Raw genomic sequence first — 16,465 nt, 5'->3', positions numbered from 1 at the left:
GTACAGCACTTGCCGTTTTTCACCTGCTCTAGCAGAACCAGATCAGTGAAGAGCTGAAATCTGGCCAGAAATATTGTTGCGGACCACATTAGAATTTTAGTGATTCTGAGTTTCCCTCTCATTAGTGATAGAAAAGTTTGTATTTTGCCTCTTAAAGTCATCATTCTCTTAAATCGGGCTTTCCATTTAAGAGGCTGCAGCCAGCATGGAAAGGTACAATTTAAGGATTATCTGATACTGAGAGGTACAACAGATGTTTTTCTGAATACCTAACATTCAAGGGTGTGACTTCTGGAACCACCAATGGTATGCTCATTGCATATCATACTTCTCAGCCCATTCTACTGTCCTCCCACAGTTAATCTCTCCCCTTTCAGCTCACTGCCTTCCATATGTACTCACTTAATCTACAAACTTTGCTCTCTCTCCAGTGACATCTTAACCTCTCTTTTGGTTTGTGACATTCAAGCATTACTCAGAGCAATGCTCTCCTGACTTGTTACCACCATGAGACCTTTTATGCCGCATGCTGCTTGGGCACACAGCTTCTCTACCACTGTTTCAGCCTTTTGGGTGGTTCTTGGCAGGCTTCTACTTTGTCAGCATGTTTGAATTTTAGAGGCTGGTTGGCATCCTCACCAAATGCCATGAATAAAACACCACCCTCCAACCTTCATCAAAATTCTGTGCTGATATAGTTAAACTCACCAAGAAAATATATATCGTGCTCTAACTTTGGGCACTGTGTGTCTCTCATACCCACCCTCCAACCCCTACACACACTTTAAGCATGGCTCAACAATCCTGGACCTGCAAAAAATCTGGTGAGATACAAGTGACAGAAACCTCATTAGTATGTAAAGTATGCAAGAAGGCAAACACGCAATGATTTGGGGGAGAAAAAAACGTACTGAAAAAGTGGGTGTTGACTGAATGAATGCATTCTTGGAACAAAGATGGCATGAAAACACTCTACTGTAAAGCAAACATCTACAAACAATGATCAGCGTTTTTTCTTTAAAAATTCACCAGTGAGCTGAATCAAAAGAGGTCCTGAAAATAAGAGCAGAAACTGAATAAACTGGATAATACAGTGAACCTACATGGGAGTGGAGAAAGGGGTACACGTCATCTCAGTAACAAGTTTTGGGTTTTAATGTCCCTGAGGATATGACATCCTGAGGACTTGAGTTGGAACTAAGACTCCTACGTAAAAGCCAGGATTCCTGAAAGCTTGCTCTTCACATTAGAGAAAGAGTGTTTGATATAAATCCACCTGCTGGTATAGGAAGACTACAAGGAAAGTGAACTTTGACTAATTATACTTCGGGATTGTTCAAATTTGGCTTATGAATATAGAAGCATAAGCCCAAGAGAAATACACACGCTAAATATTTCCAAAGAGATACTCTTAAAACCTAAGGCCCACATGAATCCTACAGAAGAATCAAGTTCTGCTGAAGATTAGCTAAATGCAATTATAAATATAAATAAGAAAACAATCCACCATGAGCCAGAGACAGCAGACACAACATCCAGGAGCACTAGAATACTAGCAATTTCAGGAAAGAGGAAGAGTATTTAAAAATGCAAAAGCATAGGAACATTATAAAAACAGAGTTTTTAAAATGCACATAGAACTTCCAGATATTAAAAATGGGTTAAGGGACATGGAATATAAAACGAATGAGAAGATCCAACATATCAAAAGAGAACAGAGAAATGGAGGAGGAGGATACTTGAAGATGTGACGGCTGAGAGTTTTTCAGAATTAGTACAAACATGACTTGATATTCACAATGTGGAACAAGTCCTAGCCAGTATAAATACACACTTAGATACGTTATACTGAAATTTCAGAACACCAAAGAAAGAGAAAAGTGTAAAAGCAACTGGAGAGAAAAAGTGGATTACCTATTAAGAATAGTAATCAAAGAAGAGGGTTTTCACAACAATAAAGGCCATGGGGGTGGGAGGGAAAGTGAAATGGATTAACACTGTGAAAGTTCTAGATTGAATAAATTATTATTAATAATTAATAAATTAATAGATTATTCAATCTAGAATTCAATGCCTAGGTAGATCACCATTTCAGATTAACTGTAATATAAAAATAACTTCAGATAAATATCAAGAATTTTTACGATTCACTAGATCCTTGCTGAAAGAACTACCAAAGGACAAATTTCATGAGGAAATTAAATTCAGAAGAGAGGAATAAAATGAAGAATGGTAAGAAAAACCCAAACTGATGAATATGTGGGAAAGTTCAAGGAAGCCCTGACTGAAAAAATTAGTGAAAATTTAAGGGAGATACAAATTTCATGAACAACAGCTAAGATCTCAAAGCAAACTAAAAATACTGATCAAGAGAAGCACTGAGCTGTTGATTACCCTCAATATTTCTTAAGTTTATATATTTAAAATTTAAGAGTAAGCTTTAAGAGAATACAAATATAATCTATAATTTACAATATAAAGGGCTATTAAAACAAGTAATCTAACCTAGAAGACAGAGACCAGAAAAAAAATTTAAGTCCATGCTTATTTATAATTTAATGCTGAAACACCTGTAGTATTCCCTTTAAAGTCAGCAACAAGGTAAAGATGTCCTGTACCACTGCCTTTATCCAATATTACACTGGAGGTCTTAGTCAAAGCACTAAGAAAAACAAATTAGTCATAACAATCATAAGAGAAAAAGTCTGCTACTACTTGCAGATAATGTAACTGAAAAAAATCTAAGAAATATATGGACACTCATACAACTAACAATAGGGTTTAACGAAGTTTTTCCCAAGAAAATTGATATAAAAATATCAATATTGTTCCTATAATGTAGCAACAAACAACTAGAAAATGTAATCATCCCACAGCAATTCCACTGCTAAGTGTCAATCCACGGGCAGCTCTTGCACACATGCACATAGATACAGAAATAAGGATATTTTCTGAAAAAAAAAGCTGTAAGAGTATAAAACATAAGAAAATAAACAAAAAAGAATCAACCAAACCGCCCCTGAGTAGGTATAGTCACACAAAAGGATAAAATGTGACAACTGAAAAGAATGAATTGCCAGTTGGATAAATCTCAGAAATATAACGTTAAATGAGAAGGAAAGCTGCAAAAGGAAAGTTCAATATGGTATCATTTATGTAAAATCTCCCTAAAATATAATTTACGAATATATAGACTTGTAGGAAAAATATGCAAATATGCATGAGAATCATGTGGGGAAATGAAGCCTCTAACTTCACATATATTTACTCTTGAACAACATAGGGGTTTATCCACGTATAACTTGTAGTCAGCCCTCCATATCTGTGGTTCCTCCACATCCAGATTCACCCAACCATGGACTGTGTAGTACTATAGTATTTACTATAAAAAAATCTGCATATAATCTCATCTACATGAGTTCAAACTCTCATGTTCAAGAGTCAACTATAGTTACTTCTGGGTCTAGGACAGTAGGACTTCGGCCATATCTGTAATATTTTCTTTTTCTTGAAAAAATATTTGAAATGAATATGGCAAAATTTTAAGATTTGGTCTTGCTGGTGGGTACAGGGATGGCTATTATATTATTTCCTTTAAATTCTTTCATAATTAATAAATAGTGAAAAGATTGATTATTGATTATTATTGATTATAATGACATTTTAACCAAATTATTTTTTATCAAGTTTTCTGATATCCTTGTTATAATGCCTGGAATAATGTAGATAAATAATAAGTATTTTCTTTTTGTTTCATTTCTTTTTTTGTTGTTGTTCCCATTGGATCTTACTCAAAGTTTTGCTGCCAAATTTCAGAAGAGACTTTAAAAAAATTTTTTTTTCACCCTTTGACTCCTTTCTCCCATTTCTTCTCCCTTCCCAACCCCCACCTCTGGAAACCACAGATCTCTTCTCTGTATCTATGAACTTGTTTCCCGCCCCCCCCCCTTTTAGATTCCACAAATAGGAGCAATCGTACAGTGTTTGTCTTTCTTTGACTTACTAGTTTCACATAGCATAATGCCCTCAAGATCCATCCATGGTGTTGCAAATGGCAATATTTCATTCTTTTTATGGCCAAATAATATTCCATGGTATATATGTGTATGGTATACAAACACACACACACACATACACACCATGGTTTCTTTATCCACCTACCAGTGGACACTTCAGTTGTTTCTACATCTTGGCTATTGTAAATAACGCTAAAACAAACATGGGGGTGCATATAACAATAAGCATTTGATGAATTAAATACATGAGAATTGTGAGAGCCACTTTGAGATTTACCTCCTCCCTTCTGTTTCTATTTTATTCTATTTCGCTTCCTCTTTTTCTTTCTCCTGACTGTTTCTGAGAGAAGCCACTGATGTGTCTTGAACTTCCATGCAAAATAAGAATGGCAAATACAGCAAGAAGAGAATAAACTATCTTTCCTCTCCCAGACTTTTAGACTTCTGTTTGTGCCAGGTTAAGGTACAGAAAGACTGACTGATGTCTTTTGTTGCTTTCTTGATCAGTCAAGCTCATCGTTCACATATTAGAGGGATGAGAATCTTTAGCCACATAGCTTCTAGCAATTAAACCTCTTGCTTTGAGGTTTGGTTCCTGTTTGATTTTTAAGAAAATTTAAAATAAATTTGCTACCAGGAGGATAAAGATGATAACAGATGACTTATTCACAATTTCTCCCAGTTTACTTTATATTTTTCTTTTTCTTTTTCTTTTGACAAAAGAAAGGATTTTAACATTGAAAAACATAGTGCTATTGCCTCTCCCTTTTCCCCCATGAGCAATGGGAGAAAGGACTCCTTTTCCTTCTTACAATTTCAATATGAACAGTAGTAACTAGCACCCACAATACACAACATGTGCAGTTATTGTCTGGATGGACGTATTCTTGGCCTTATATAGCAAGTTAAGGGTATTAAGAATATGTATTTATGTTGAGAAATGAGTTCTTTGTTTGCCCTTTCAGAGATATAGCCTGAGCCTATGAGTATCTTCACTTACATCATAACCTCTGTCCCAACCTAATCTCCCATTTTCACCTGATTCTGCAATACAAAAGGTTCACAAATATCACCAGAAAATAAATCATCAAGTAATATCTGTCCTTCTTAACTACCAAGGGATATCCTTAAGGTGAAATTCAAGGATCAGCCAAACATTTTTATTTGCCCCAAAATCAGAATGCTCAAAATTATACAACTGAATATACTGACAGCTAAAGTTATTCCAGGAGCCATGAGGTAAAAGTACTCGCTGTGTTGCTTCACAGGCTGTGTTGAAACAACATATTCACTGAAAGTACGTTTCTGCTAATACAAGTAGTGGTTTAGCTCAAGTGTCTGTTTTCACACAGTAATAAAGTAGGTCAACATGCATGTTCCTTCCACACTCAGCCAGAAAGATCCTCCACCTGAGAACATAAGAACACGCTACAGCTGATCCTTGGGATGTACGGACCAGAAAGGAAACTCAGCATACTTACTTTTCAGCTCTTTACAATGTCATATTTTAAAATACATTTTGCAGGTTAAAAAACAGTCCGTTAGATATTATTTCTGCCTATCTCTTTGAGAAGGCAGAAATAATATCATCTTTGGACAATCAACACCTTATTTTGAGCTAACCTACAGTAGCTTTTTTTCCCCCCATGATATGATTCCACATTTCCTAAAATTTCCATGTCTTTGTCTCCTCAATAGCAAACATTATAGAAGGGGAGGTACAGTGGGGAAGAAGTGCAAGAAGTTTAACCAGAAAGATGCTGGAGAAACTATTTGCTGGTATAAACTTGGAGCATCTCAACAAAATAATTTATGACCAAAAGAAACTGAACACTATACAGTTCTCAATATCCCACTAACATCATCCATAAACCAGTTAGTTTATCAAATTCTTGAAATATGTCCATTTTAAAAAAGCAACTTCATCAAAATGCTACATTCATAATTAATAATATATACAAGTTACCACTGAAAAGAAATATAATAGAACACAATTGTTTATACCCCATAGATGAACCTTCTTGTTCTATGGCTTCCTATTCAAGAAACATTCCATAACTTATCAATTCTTTACTAACATGTGTACTATCAAAATATAATTATCAATCATAATATTAAGTTATTTTATAAAATAATCCAAGTTCTCAGCATAAAAATTGCTATGATTATTCCAATTTGTCTGTAAAGGCAAAAAAATACACATACCTCAACAAATATAAAGCACGGGATGATGGAATAACTTCGTTGAGTGTTGTTTCCTACAGCCATTTCTTACAACATGTAGCAAGGCTGCACTGTATAAAACCGTCCAGGCTGAAACAGAAATAGGTGGCATGCTGTAAGAACCACATGTTTAGCAGTCCCTTAGGTATTTACATAAAAATAGCAGCTACCCTCTAGATAAGCAAGTTGTGTACAAACAATGCAAAATACTGATCTACAACACAATCAAGTCAGACTAATTAGCATTCCAGGGGAAAGGAAATAATATATACTAGCCCTGAACAGTCTTCAAGCCTAAATGACCAGGTAGGAAGCTTCTGTGCACAAGGTTAGAGTGAACATAATTCTAATTGCCCGGTGCTGCTCGGTGCCTTAACCCAGCAGACTGCATTCACGCTGCAAAATGCAATCTCTGCTACAAAACATTTGTTACTGTCCATTCTGTGTGGATATCCTCTATCTGTGCCCCATCTCCTGGTTTGCAGCCTAAGGACTTGTTTGTTTCTGCCCTTGCCTCTCCAGTGGGAGCTGACATTTAGTGCTGAGGCACAGATCCCTGACTTCCCTCCTTGACCACTCTTTGTCCTTGCTCCCTTGACTACACGGCTATTAACTACTTGGGATTAATACATCACTGATGCCTCTTACTGAATTCCCTCAGCTGTGTGTGTGTGTGTGTGTGTGCATGTGTGCATGTGTGCGTGTGTGTGTGGAGAGAGGGAGAGGGAGAGAGACTGATTCAAACACAAAACATTGATGCCGTAATACACTCTCTTAACGTAGAAGAATGGAGAGGCTGGGAAACAGCAGGTTATTTTAAATACTTGTTAGAACACCTCTGTCATACTTTGAAAATATTTGAAAGTATTCTTGTATTAGAAGATCAGTTAATTTTGGTTCTTCTTAATAACAATAACAAAATAGAGATACTAAGGCTTTCATGAAACTTCCAAAGCCAGATAAAAAAAGAATTTTCCACTATACCTTTTATTCTCTAGCCAAAGCAATACTTGTTTCAGGTACCTGCTCTTGAGCGTTATTATTTTTTTGTTTGTTCTGTTTCCGTGTCAGACTTCCCACCAGCTCTTCTGGATTGTGCTGTAATGCGTGACACAGGGACTACTAGTCTGTGCAAATAGCCAACTGCACTTTTCTTAAAGGTCATGAATTAGTTTTTTTAACTTCATTCTATCCTTAATTAAGTCCTTCCTTACCTTTTCCAGAATGAAACTTTAAAAGACATTTCCCTGTCTTTTTGAGATAACTACCAACTTACCACTTATCAATTAAAACTTTCTCTGATCAAATTTAACATTATGTACAATATGAAGCCCACACCAATCAGTGCTTAAATTATTTAAACTTTAAGCAACTTAAAATTTTCAATTAAACTGGATATTATCTGTTATAAAATACCCATAGTCGATCTATTATTTCACCAATTTCAGGACTGAGGAAGAATATTTTTTACAATTAGAAAGGAACCCATATGCGGAACACAAACTGAGTTGATTTGGCAACCATGTATTTGTTTTATTTCACCCTTACTTAAACCATTTAGAATTCACTTATCAGTGCTTATGACTTAGATGAGTCCTCTTGTAAGCATTACCCAAATACAGTACCACCTATCTGAAAAGAAAATTAAATTTTAATTGGCTTGAGGTAGGTTAAGGCCCAGAAAGAGCAAAGGCATCAGACATACCTAGCACTTTAGATGGCTTCTCCACACAATTAATAAAAAATAGCAATGAAATGGAGAACACAGAGCAAGCTTTGGCTCCCCCTATATTCTCCCCTGATACTGTGGGGCCGGGGTGGGGCTCACTCATTACTGCACAAAATAACCTCAAATCCTGGCTTCCTACTTGACCTTCTCTGGTATACACCAGCAGGAGTCTAAGATAGCCTCCTTACAGCCTGCCAAGGGTACAAGTCCAGGGTCCCCACTTGGTCTTTGCTGATAGAGACAGAGTAGGGGACTGTAATTTTTTCTGTGGTTTTGGCTGTAGTCAAAATGTTATCTTCTAAAAGTTTTCAATATTGCTTGGCTGCCCTTTTCCTGGCCCCTTGGCTACAGAAGGGGCAGGCTTTTCTTGGGCCTATTTTGTCCATGTATCAGTATTCCCAGGGGGCCAGCTTCTCCAATATCCAGTCTGAGATACGAGGCAAAAAGAAAATCCTGGGAACTCAATGACTGTGTTGTTTCCTATGTGAAGTCCCCAGCCAGTCCACCTTTCCTTTCTCTGAGCTTTGTCTGTTTACATGTAATGTCTGAGAGTTTTGGTTGATTTCGTGGGAGGAATGGTGAAAAGTACATCTTACTCCATCCTCCAGAAGCAGGAGTGTTTTTAAAGGAGTCCTGCACATGGCAGTGACCTAGATTCTTGTGTAGCCCAGCCCTGCTGTGTTCTCATGAATTTGAGTCTCTTGGTGCCCAAGGTTTCAAAATACCAGAACAAATGGCGTTATTCAATTGTTCCCTTGTGAGTCCCTAATTCATGCCAGGTATCCCTTAGAACTAATGAATTAGTCAAATACCCTGTATTTAAGGGGCTGACAGCTATCAAGAAAAGACTTATACTTTTTGTATATTTGCTTTTCAGTGAGTTATAAGTAAGGAGGACCAATGACTAGCTCTAACTGTTAAGGTCAGAGGTCTCTTATCCATTTGGCATAGTAGGTACAGTGCCTAGGACCCACAGTACTTTTAGGGGCCTATAAAAACATTTAAATTCTTTAATTTCTTTTAAAATAATAAACTTTTAAGTTAGGTAGAAAAATATTTTAATGTATTATTCAATTCAGTTTTTTATCAATTCAACTGTAAAATATAAATTTTAATTTTAATAGAGAAAGGGGTCCACAAAGGCAAAATTACTTAAAGTCCACAAAAGTAATAAGGCAGTCCTAGTCAGGAGAAAGTTAGGGAAAGGTTTCTTAGAGGAGATGGCTATTTAAGTCATTAAAATAAAGGTAGCTGCTCCCCCATCAGAGGAGGACTAGAGAAGCATTTCAGCTAAAGGGAGAAGCAAGAACTAAGGTTCCAAAGATAGGAGTTGGCCTAACATTTTGTGAAACTCTAAAAACACCACCAGCTCAGATGTATGAAAACATTCAAGGATGAGTATAGATGCTACCAAAATTTGTTTATGTGCATGTAGCTCTTTATGCACAAACTTAGAAGCAAAATACTGCAAGGATAAGAAATACAAGGTTGGTCTATTTCCATGTCAGACAGGAGCATGGGGGGAAAAAAGAGTATTGACAGACAGTACTGTTTCCTAGTAATTAACTCAGATGGAACTCCTCATTTCTAGGCAGATAAGTATGTTATAAATCAGACCTGTCCAATAAAGGAGTCAATGACAGCTCATGTGTTTCCATTGGATTTTCCATGTAATTCTCTCTTGTTCATGAGAAGTGTAACCGTTCCTAATCAACTCAGTACAAACACAAAAATAACTGCTGATTACAAAGTATCTGTTTTCATGAGACTGAAGATAGAAGGGGATGGAGTACGGTCAGAGCTGGATGGGGATAAACCTCATTTATTTCTAAGTTATGCAGTGTTGGCTCCAGCTGACCAGTCCATGAGGTATCAAAGAACAAAAATGCCCTTGAGAGTCACCATGATTCAGTGGACCTCTGCCCAGGCTTGGTGTGAACCTAGTATTTCCAGTGGCCAAAGTCACAGCCTGTAGTCATTCTCAGCAGCCCAGAGTCCATGATTTCAGGGAAGCTAGAGCTTGCTCTTTTTAAAAAGAACATTTTGAGCTAATTTTGCTAAAAATGCCATGGCAGTTCCCTTCAAAGTTAGGATGATACAAATTTATTGAGTTCACTAAAACGAACATTTAAAAATCAAACAGGCAACAACAGGGCCACCAAAAATGGTACTTTTCCGAGTAAGCCCAAGAATTCTGCACTCTGAGGCCACACTGACTTAGGACAGTGTTTCTCAACCCAACCATTGTTGATATCATGGGCTGGACAATTCTTTGCTGACCTGAGTATCATTGGATACTCATTATCATTGGATATCTAGTTACATCCCCAGCCTCTACCCACAAGATGCCCATAGTAGTAACTCTTCTCCCCCAATATTGTGACAACCAAAAGTGTCTCCAGACATTTCCATATATTCCCCTTCAAGGGGGGACAGAAGCAGGGGATGGGCATGGCCCTGGGAGAGAATCACTAATTTAAAGGGATTGAAAGTAAAATCTAGTCCTAGTCTAGACACGGCCCTGCCCACCAGAGGTCCAGGACCAAGCTTCACCCAGCAGTGGGCAGGCATCAGCTCCTCCTGCCAGGAAACCTGCATAAGCCTCTAGTACAGCCTCATCCACCAGGGGCAAATACTAGAAATAAGAAAACAACAATCCCAAAGCCTGGGGAAGGAATCCACAAACACAAGCCACACTGGGAATGGCTGGACCCTGACCTTTGGGTGACAAGAGAGAGTGTACTGCTGGAACACATAGGATGTCTCCCACAGAGGGCCACCTCTCCAAGGTCAGGAAACATATCTAACCTACCTAAAAATAAAAATAGAAAGATAGACAATATGAGACAGCAAAGGAGTATCTCCCAGGCCAAGGCACAAGATAAAATCCCGGAAGAAATAAGTGATGAGGAGATAGGCAATTTATCTGAGAGAGTTTAAAGTAATGTTGGCGAAGATGTTCAGAGAACTCAAGAAGAGTATAGATGCACAGAATAGAGTTTTTAGCAGAGTTGGAAAATATAAAGAATACCCAGAGTCGAAGAATAAAATTACTGAAATGAATAACACGCTAGAAGGAAGCAAGAAAAGACTAAATGAGACAAAAGAACAGAACAGTGATCTAGAAGACAGATTAGTGGAAATCACTACTGCAGAACAGAAAAAAGAAAAAAGAATAAAAAGAAATGAGGATAGTTTAAGAGAACTCTGGGACAACATGAAGTACACTAATATTCGCAATATAGGGGTCACAGAAAGAGAATTGAGAGAGAAAGGACCTGAGAAAATTTTTGATAGATAATCACCAAAAACTTCCCCAACCTGGGAAAGGAAACAGTCACCTAAGTCCAGGAAGTGCAGAGAGTACCACACAGGATCAGCCCAAAGAGGAACACACCAAGGCACACGGTCATCAAATTGACAACAATTAAGGATAAGGAGAAAATACTAAGATTAGCAAGAGAAAAGCAACAAATAACATACAAGGGAATTCCCATAAGGTTATCAGCTGATTTTTCAGCAGAAACTCTACAGGCCAGAAGGGAGTGGCACAATATATTTAAAGCGATGAAAGGGGAAAACTTACAACCAAGTATACTCTATCCAGCAAGGCTCTCGTTCAGACTTATCCACAGATAAACAAAAGCTAAACGATTTCAGCACCACCAAACCAGCTTTATAATAAATGTTAAAGACCTTCTCTAGTCATCAAACCATAAGAAGAGAGAAGAAAAAAAACAGAGAGAGAGAAAAAAAAGAGACCTACAAAAGATTGCTTTGGCTGTTCAGGGTCTTTTGTGGTGCCTTATAAATTTTGGGTTTGTTCTAGTTCTGTGAGGAATGTTGTGAATATTTTGATAGGGGTTGCATTGGATCTGTGGATTGCTTTGTGTAGTGTGGACATTTTGATAGTCTTGGTTCTTCCAACCCAAGAGCACAAGAAATCTTTCCATTCCTTTGTGTCATTTTGGTTTTTGGAGTATAGGTAACCTCCTTGGTTAAGTTTATTTCTGGGTATTTTGTTGTTTTTGATGCAATGGAAATGTCTTTGCCAGTTATAAAATTATGGTTTTTTGAGTGAAAAAAAGTAAATGAAGGGCCACAATTGGCAAAATATTTCTTTCTTATGAGTGAGCTGTATTCCATTACATATATATATGCTGCATCTTCTTTATCTGTGCAACTGTTGATGTGCACTTGGGATGCTTCCATGTCTTAGCAATTATAAATAATGTTGCTGTTAATAGCAGGGTATATGTAGCTTTTTGAATTAATTCTTATTCCGTGGTTGACTTTATTCCTTTGATAATTATGTAAGTTTAAAAAGCTAAAGCTCTAAACGTTGTTAGAAACAATGAACAGTACATATATGTAAAGTTAAAAATATATGTGCAGTTAAAAAAAATAATAAATGAGCTATCAAGCTATGAAAGACATGGGAGAAACTTAAAGGACATATTACTAAATGAAAGAAGCCAGTCTGAAAAGGCTACAAACTGTATGATCTAACCAAATGACATTCTGGAAAAGGCACAGCTACAGAAACAATAAAAAGATCGTGGTTTCCAGGGGTTTGGGGAGAGTGAGGGAGGGAGGAATGAATAGATGGAGCACAAGGGATTTTTAGGGCAATGAGATTATTCTGTATGATACTATAGTGGCTACATGTCATTATGCATTTGTTGAAACCCATAGAATGTACAACATCAGGAGTAAGCCCTAATGTAAACTGTGGACTTTGGTTGATAATAATGTATCCATGTTGGTTCATCGACTGTACCAAATATGCCACACTGATGAGGGATGTTGAGGGTAGGGGAGTATATGTGTGTGGGTGGGGAGGACTATGTATGAACTCTCTGAATTTTCTGCTCAATTCTGTTATAAACCTGAAACTGCTCTAAAAAATGAAGTCTATTAATTATTAAAAAAAAAAAAAAAGCAAGCAAGCAAGCAAGCAAGCAAGCAGAGGCCCTAGGACATGAGAATTTTTGAGCTGGTGAAGAACCTGCTTCACGTAGGAGAAAGGCCACAGTTTTGCCCAAGGGGACTAACCTGTTCCTGCCTGGTATCTAACAGAGGGAAACCTGGAAATTGTTGAGGTGCCCTATTGGCATTTGGGGGAACAAAGTCATCTCAAGCTCAGAGATCATTACTGGGGTGATAATAAAACTAGTGTAAGCGGTAGTTACTACCACTTTGAACCCCAAAAGAAAACAGGGCTGTTTTAGCCTAAATGTCCACCAACAGATGACTAGATAAAGATGTGGTATATTTATACAATGGAATATTGTTCAGCCATAAAAACCAACAACATAACACCATTTGCAGCAACATGGATGCTGCTGGAGAATGTCATTCTAAGTGAAGTAAGCCAGAAAGAGAAAGAAAAATACCATGAGATCGCTCATATGTGGAATCTAAATAAATACATACATACATACATACATACATACATACATACATACATACATACAAAACAAACAGATTCATAGACATAGAATACAAACTTGTGGTTGCCAAGGGGGCAGGGGGTGGGAAGGAACAGACTGGGATTTCAAAATGTAGAACAGATAAACAAGATCATACTGTATAGCACAGGGAAATATATACAAGATCTTATGGTAGCTCACAGCGAAAAAAATATGACAATGAATATATGTATGTTCATGTATAACTGAAAAATTGTGCTCTACACTGGAATTTGACACAACATTGTAAAATGACTATAACTCAATAAAAAATGTTAAAAAAAAATCAAAGAAAACAGGGCTGTTTTATCCATTAGGTACTATAGGTCCAATTCCTAGGGCCTGTGAGCTATTTAACAGCCCATGAAAATATATAAAAAATAAACAAAAAGGGTACCAACATTATATAAAACCAAATGAATATACATGTGAGTATATACCTAAAAATGTAAAATTCTTGAAATTTCATTACTCAATTTAGCATTAACAATTAATTTGAAAGTGATTTGTAGGTGAAGGTCTTAATTCTAAAAATTCCTTTGCTAAGAAACTTTAGATAATTGTAAGTCAGTGACTCAGAAAACCAATTTCAAAAGCAAAGCCATAAAAATTTTTTCATTTTGCCACAAAATAAATATTTACTGTCAGATTACTCATTCTGCGTTCATCATCATATGGCATGGGGCCTCAAAAAGTGAGTGTCAAAAACAAACTTAAACAACCTTAAAATAGCCCTGGAGGGATTTTGCTTTCAACCGAGCGAAAGTAACGACGACTGGATTTCATGGCTGGCACAACTGAAAAATACAGACAAAATGAATAAGATGATGGTATTCAAGGCACTGGACGTGAGGTGGTGAAAGGCAGTGATCCCCGAACGATGGGAACAAGCAGCTGAGCCCTACAAGTGCCTGAGCTTCCGGCCGGGAGGGAGTCTCCAGGCCACGGCGCAGAGAGGGGAAGCCCGAAGAATGGCCTGTGGTCTCCCTGAGTTGAGCAGACAGAACTGGGAGTGTGGGGAAGCCCAAAGGCCTGGAGTTCACCAGGCAGAGAACCAGAGAGGGGAACGCTGCACAGAGAGCACGGGGTGGCTCTGCAGAAGGTCCCCTCTAGTCCTCAGCAGGGGACTGAGAAGCTTGGGAGGGAAAGGCCTGGAGGAAAACGATCCGGAAGGACAAGAACAGATGGTCACCGGGGCTCACACAAGGCCAAGAATACTTTTTGCTCCCACCAACCCAAATGCCACCAGATAGCAGGTAGAAGGCTTGCATTTGGGTTAGCTAATAACTCCAGCATGAAAACATTCCTCATCCAGGGACCTCAAGCGGCACTGGAAGTACTCTTTATAGAGTATTATTATTTTTCTCCTTTAATTTATCTGTTATGGAATACTGACTGTTTATTGAGGGTCTGGACCACTGAGTGTTGTGCTTTTCCCTGGTGTCAGGGGGCCCCAGAAGCCAAGAATATGTTGCACAATCTGTGACTATGGTCATGTCAAAGGCACCTCTGACAGGAGTTCTGCAACACTCAGTGTGGTGAAACCTTCTACAATTTCTTAAAAATTGGGTTGGTATAAGATTGAAATGAGATTATGTCCAGTAAGGGGGGAAACAGGGCTTATTTCTATGTGATCCAAGTCTTAAATGGAGGTAGGGGTGGTGACTGGAGTCGAAAAGGGAACATTAAAAGGCAAAAAATGAGTTGTGAGAGTTCCATGTCATTTTGATCGCCAGTACTCGAGGGGAGCCATAATCCCCAAATGCAGCTCATTAACGCATGTGAAACAGGCATTAACTTCCTTGGTGGCACTGAGCTACCCCTCACTGTTCTGGATCATTTCTATTCACTACATTATCTCCAACCAGGATCACAGTTTGCATTTAATTTCCCAAAGCTGGAAAACCTAACTGTATTTTTTTTAAAGCAACAAAGACATTAAAAGATAGGAATAAATCAAATAGGATTGTAGATGAGTGCAAAAGATTTCATCACAAGATAGATAGTGGGGGATTTAGGGCTGCACTACTTAGGCTGTCAAGAGAAATGCTTTACTCTGTTCGATTTTAGAGATGCTTTTTAAAGCTTGTCAAGAATGACAATGTGAAGACCCTACATAATAGGAGGGTAGCACTGACACTCCCTTTCTTGTCCCTCCACAGTGTCTCACAGCGAGATTCATGGTCCAGCCCTTGAGCCAGCCCAGAATAAGGCAAAGAGAGATACAAAGAGCATGAGACCCACAATCCAGGGAAGTCTAGAGTTCAGTCAAATCTTTACAAAATAAAGACTCAGGGGCCCTGGGAGGCTGCGTGGGCCCCACATTGTTCTTGAATGGCTTTTAAGACCCACGCGTAATTCCAGGTTCCCTCAGGGCTCCCATACTACATTGGCTTTGTCTGTATGGCCAGTCATTAGCTCTGTTTCTACTGCTTAAGTCTAATGAATCACTCTCTTGGAAACTAAGTCTCTCTCTACACCTGCATTCTTGTCTGGGCCTCACTCAGTAACTAAGACTCAGCTGCCCCATTTATCCAGGTGAGTCCTTTAAACCTACAAGTACACCTGCTCCATATTTCAGTGCTAAGCCTGAATGCATAGCCTGCAAGACAGCCACTGTCCCTTGCCACCAGAGTATCACTTGACATGTAGGATCCCTGCTGCTGGACCTCTCACAATTAAGGCAGAAGGCTGCCTGGCTAATCCCTGAGCTTGTTATAACTTTTATGACTGTGTTAAGCCTCTCTGGTCCCATTTTGCAAAAAGTCCCTACCCCGTGACCACCCCTAGCCTTTCTGCACTCCAGTTACTCACTAAGTTTCTGGAACACGCCAAGCTCTTTCTCACCTCTGGGCTCTCATGCACGACATCATGGAGAAAGAATTCTTTCCTCTTTCATTCTTTGCCTAGAAAATGTCTGCCCCTCCTTCAAATCGGCAGTTAAACGCCATTTTGAATGGGAAAGTCTCCTTAATTGCCCCGACAGGTTCAGTTCTATTATACACTATCATGATCCTTCACAGTAT

General features: G+C 38.3%; 1 protein-coding gene across 7 annotated transcripts in view; it reads right to left on the bottom strand.

Annotated features, from left to right (window-relative positions):
* The window catches only part of PLPPR1 (phospholipid phosphatase related 1), a 486,000-nt gene that overhangs the window by 102,474 nt on the left and 367,061 nt on the right, over window positions 1–16,465 (bottom strand). For all 7 annotated transcript variants that reach the window (XM_074361920.1, XM_074361916.1, XM_074361919.1 and 4 more), the window contains one exon: window positions 6,222–6,329. Coding sequence is in view for 4 of the 7 variants with exons in the window: in XM_074361916.1 (XP_074218017.1) it covers window positions 6,222–6,284 (63 nt within the window). In the remaining 3 variants the exon portion in view is untranslated. The remainder of the gene's footprint in view (window positions 1–6,221; window positions 6,330–16,465) is intronic.

The sequence above is a fragment of the Camelus bactrianus genome, chromosome 4 (genome assembly GCF_048773025.1).
Source record: "Camelus bactrianus isolate YW-2024 breed Bactrian camel chromosome 4, ASM4877302v1, whole genome shotgun sequence".
In the NCBI taxonomy this organism is placed as follows: domain Eukaryota; kingdom Metazoa; phylum Chordata; class Mammalia; order Artiodactyla; family Camelidae; genus Camelus; species Camelus bactrianus.
This window is presented reverse-complemented; position numbering and strand designations above follow the sequence as displayed.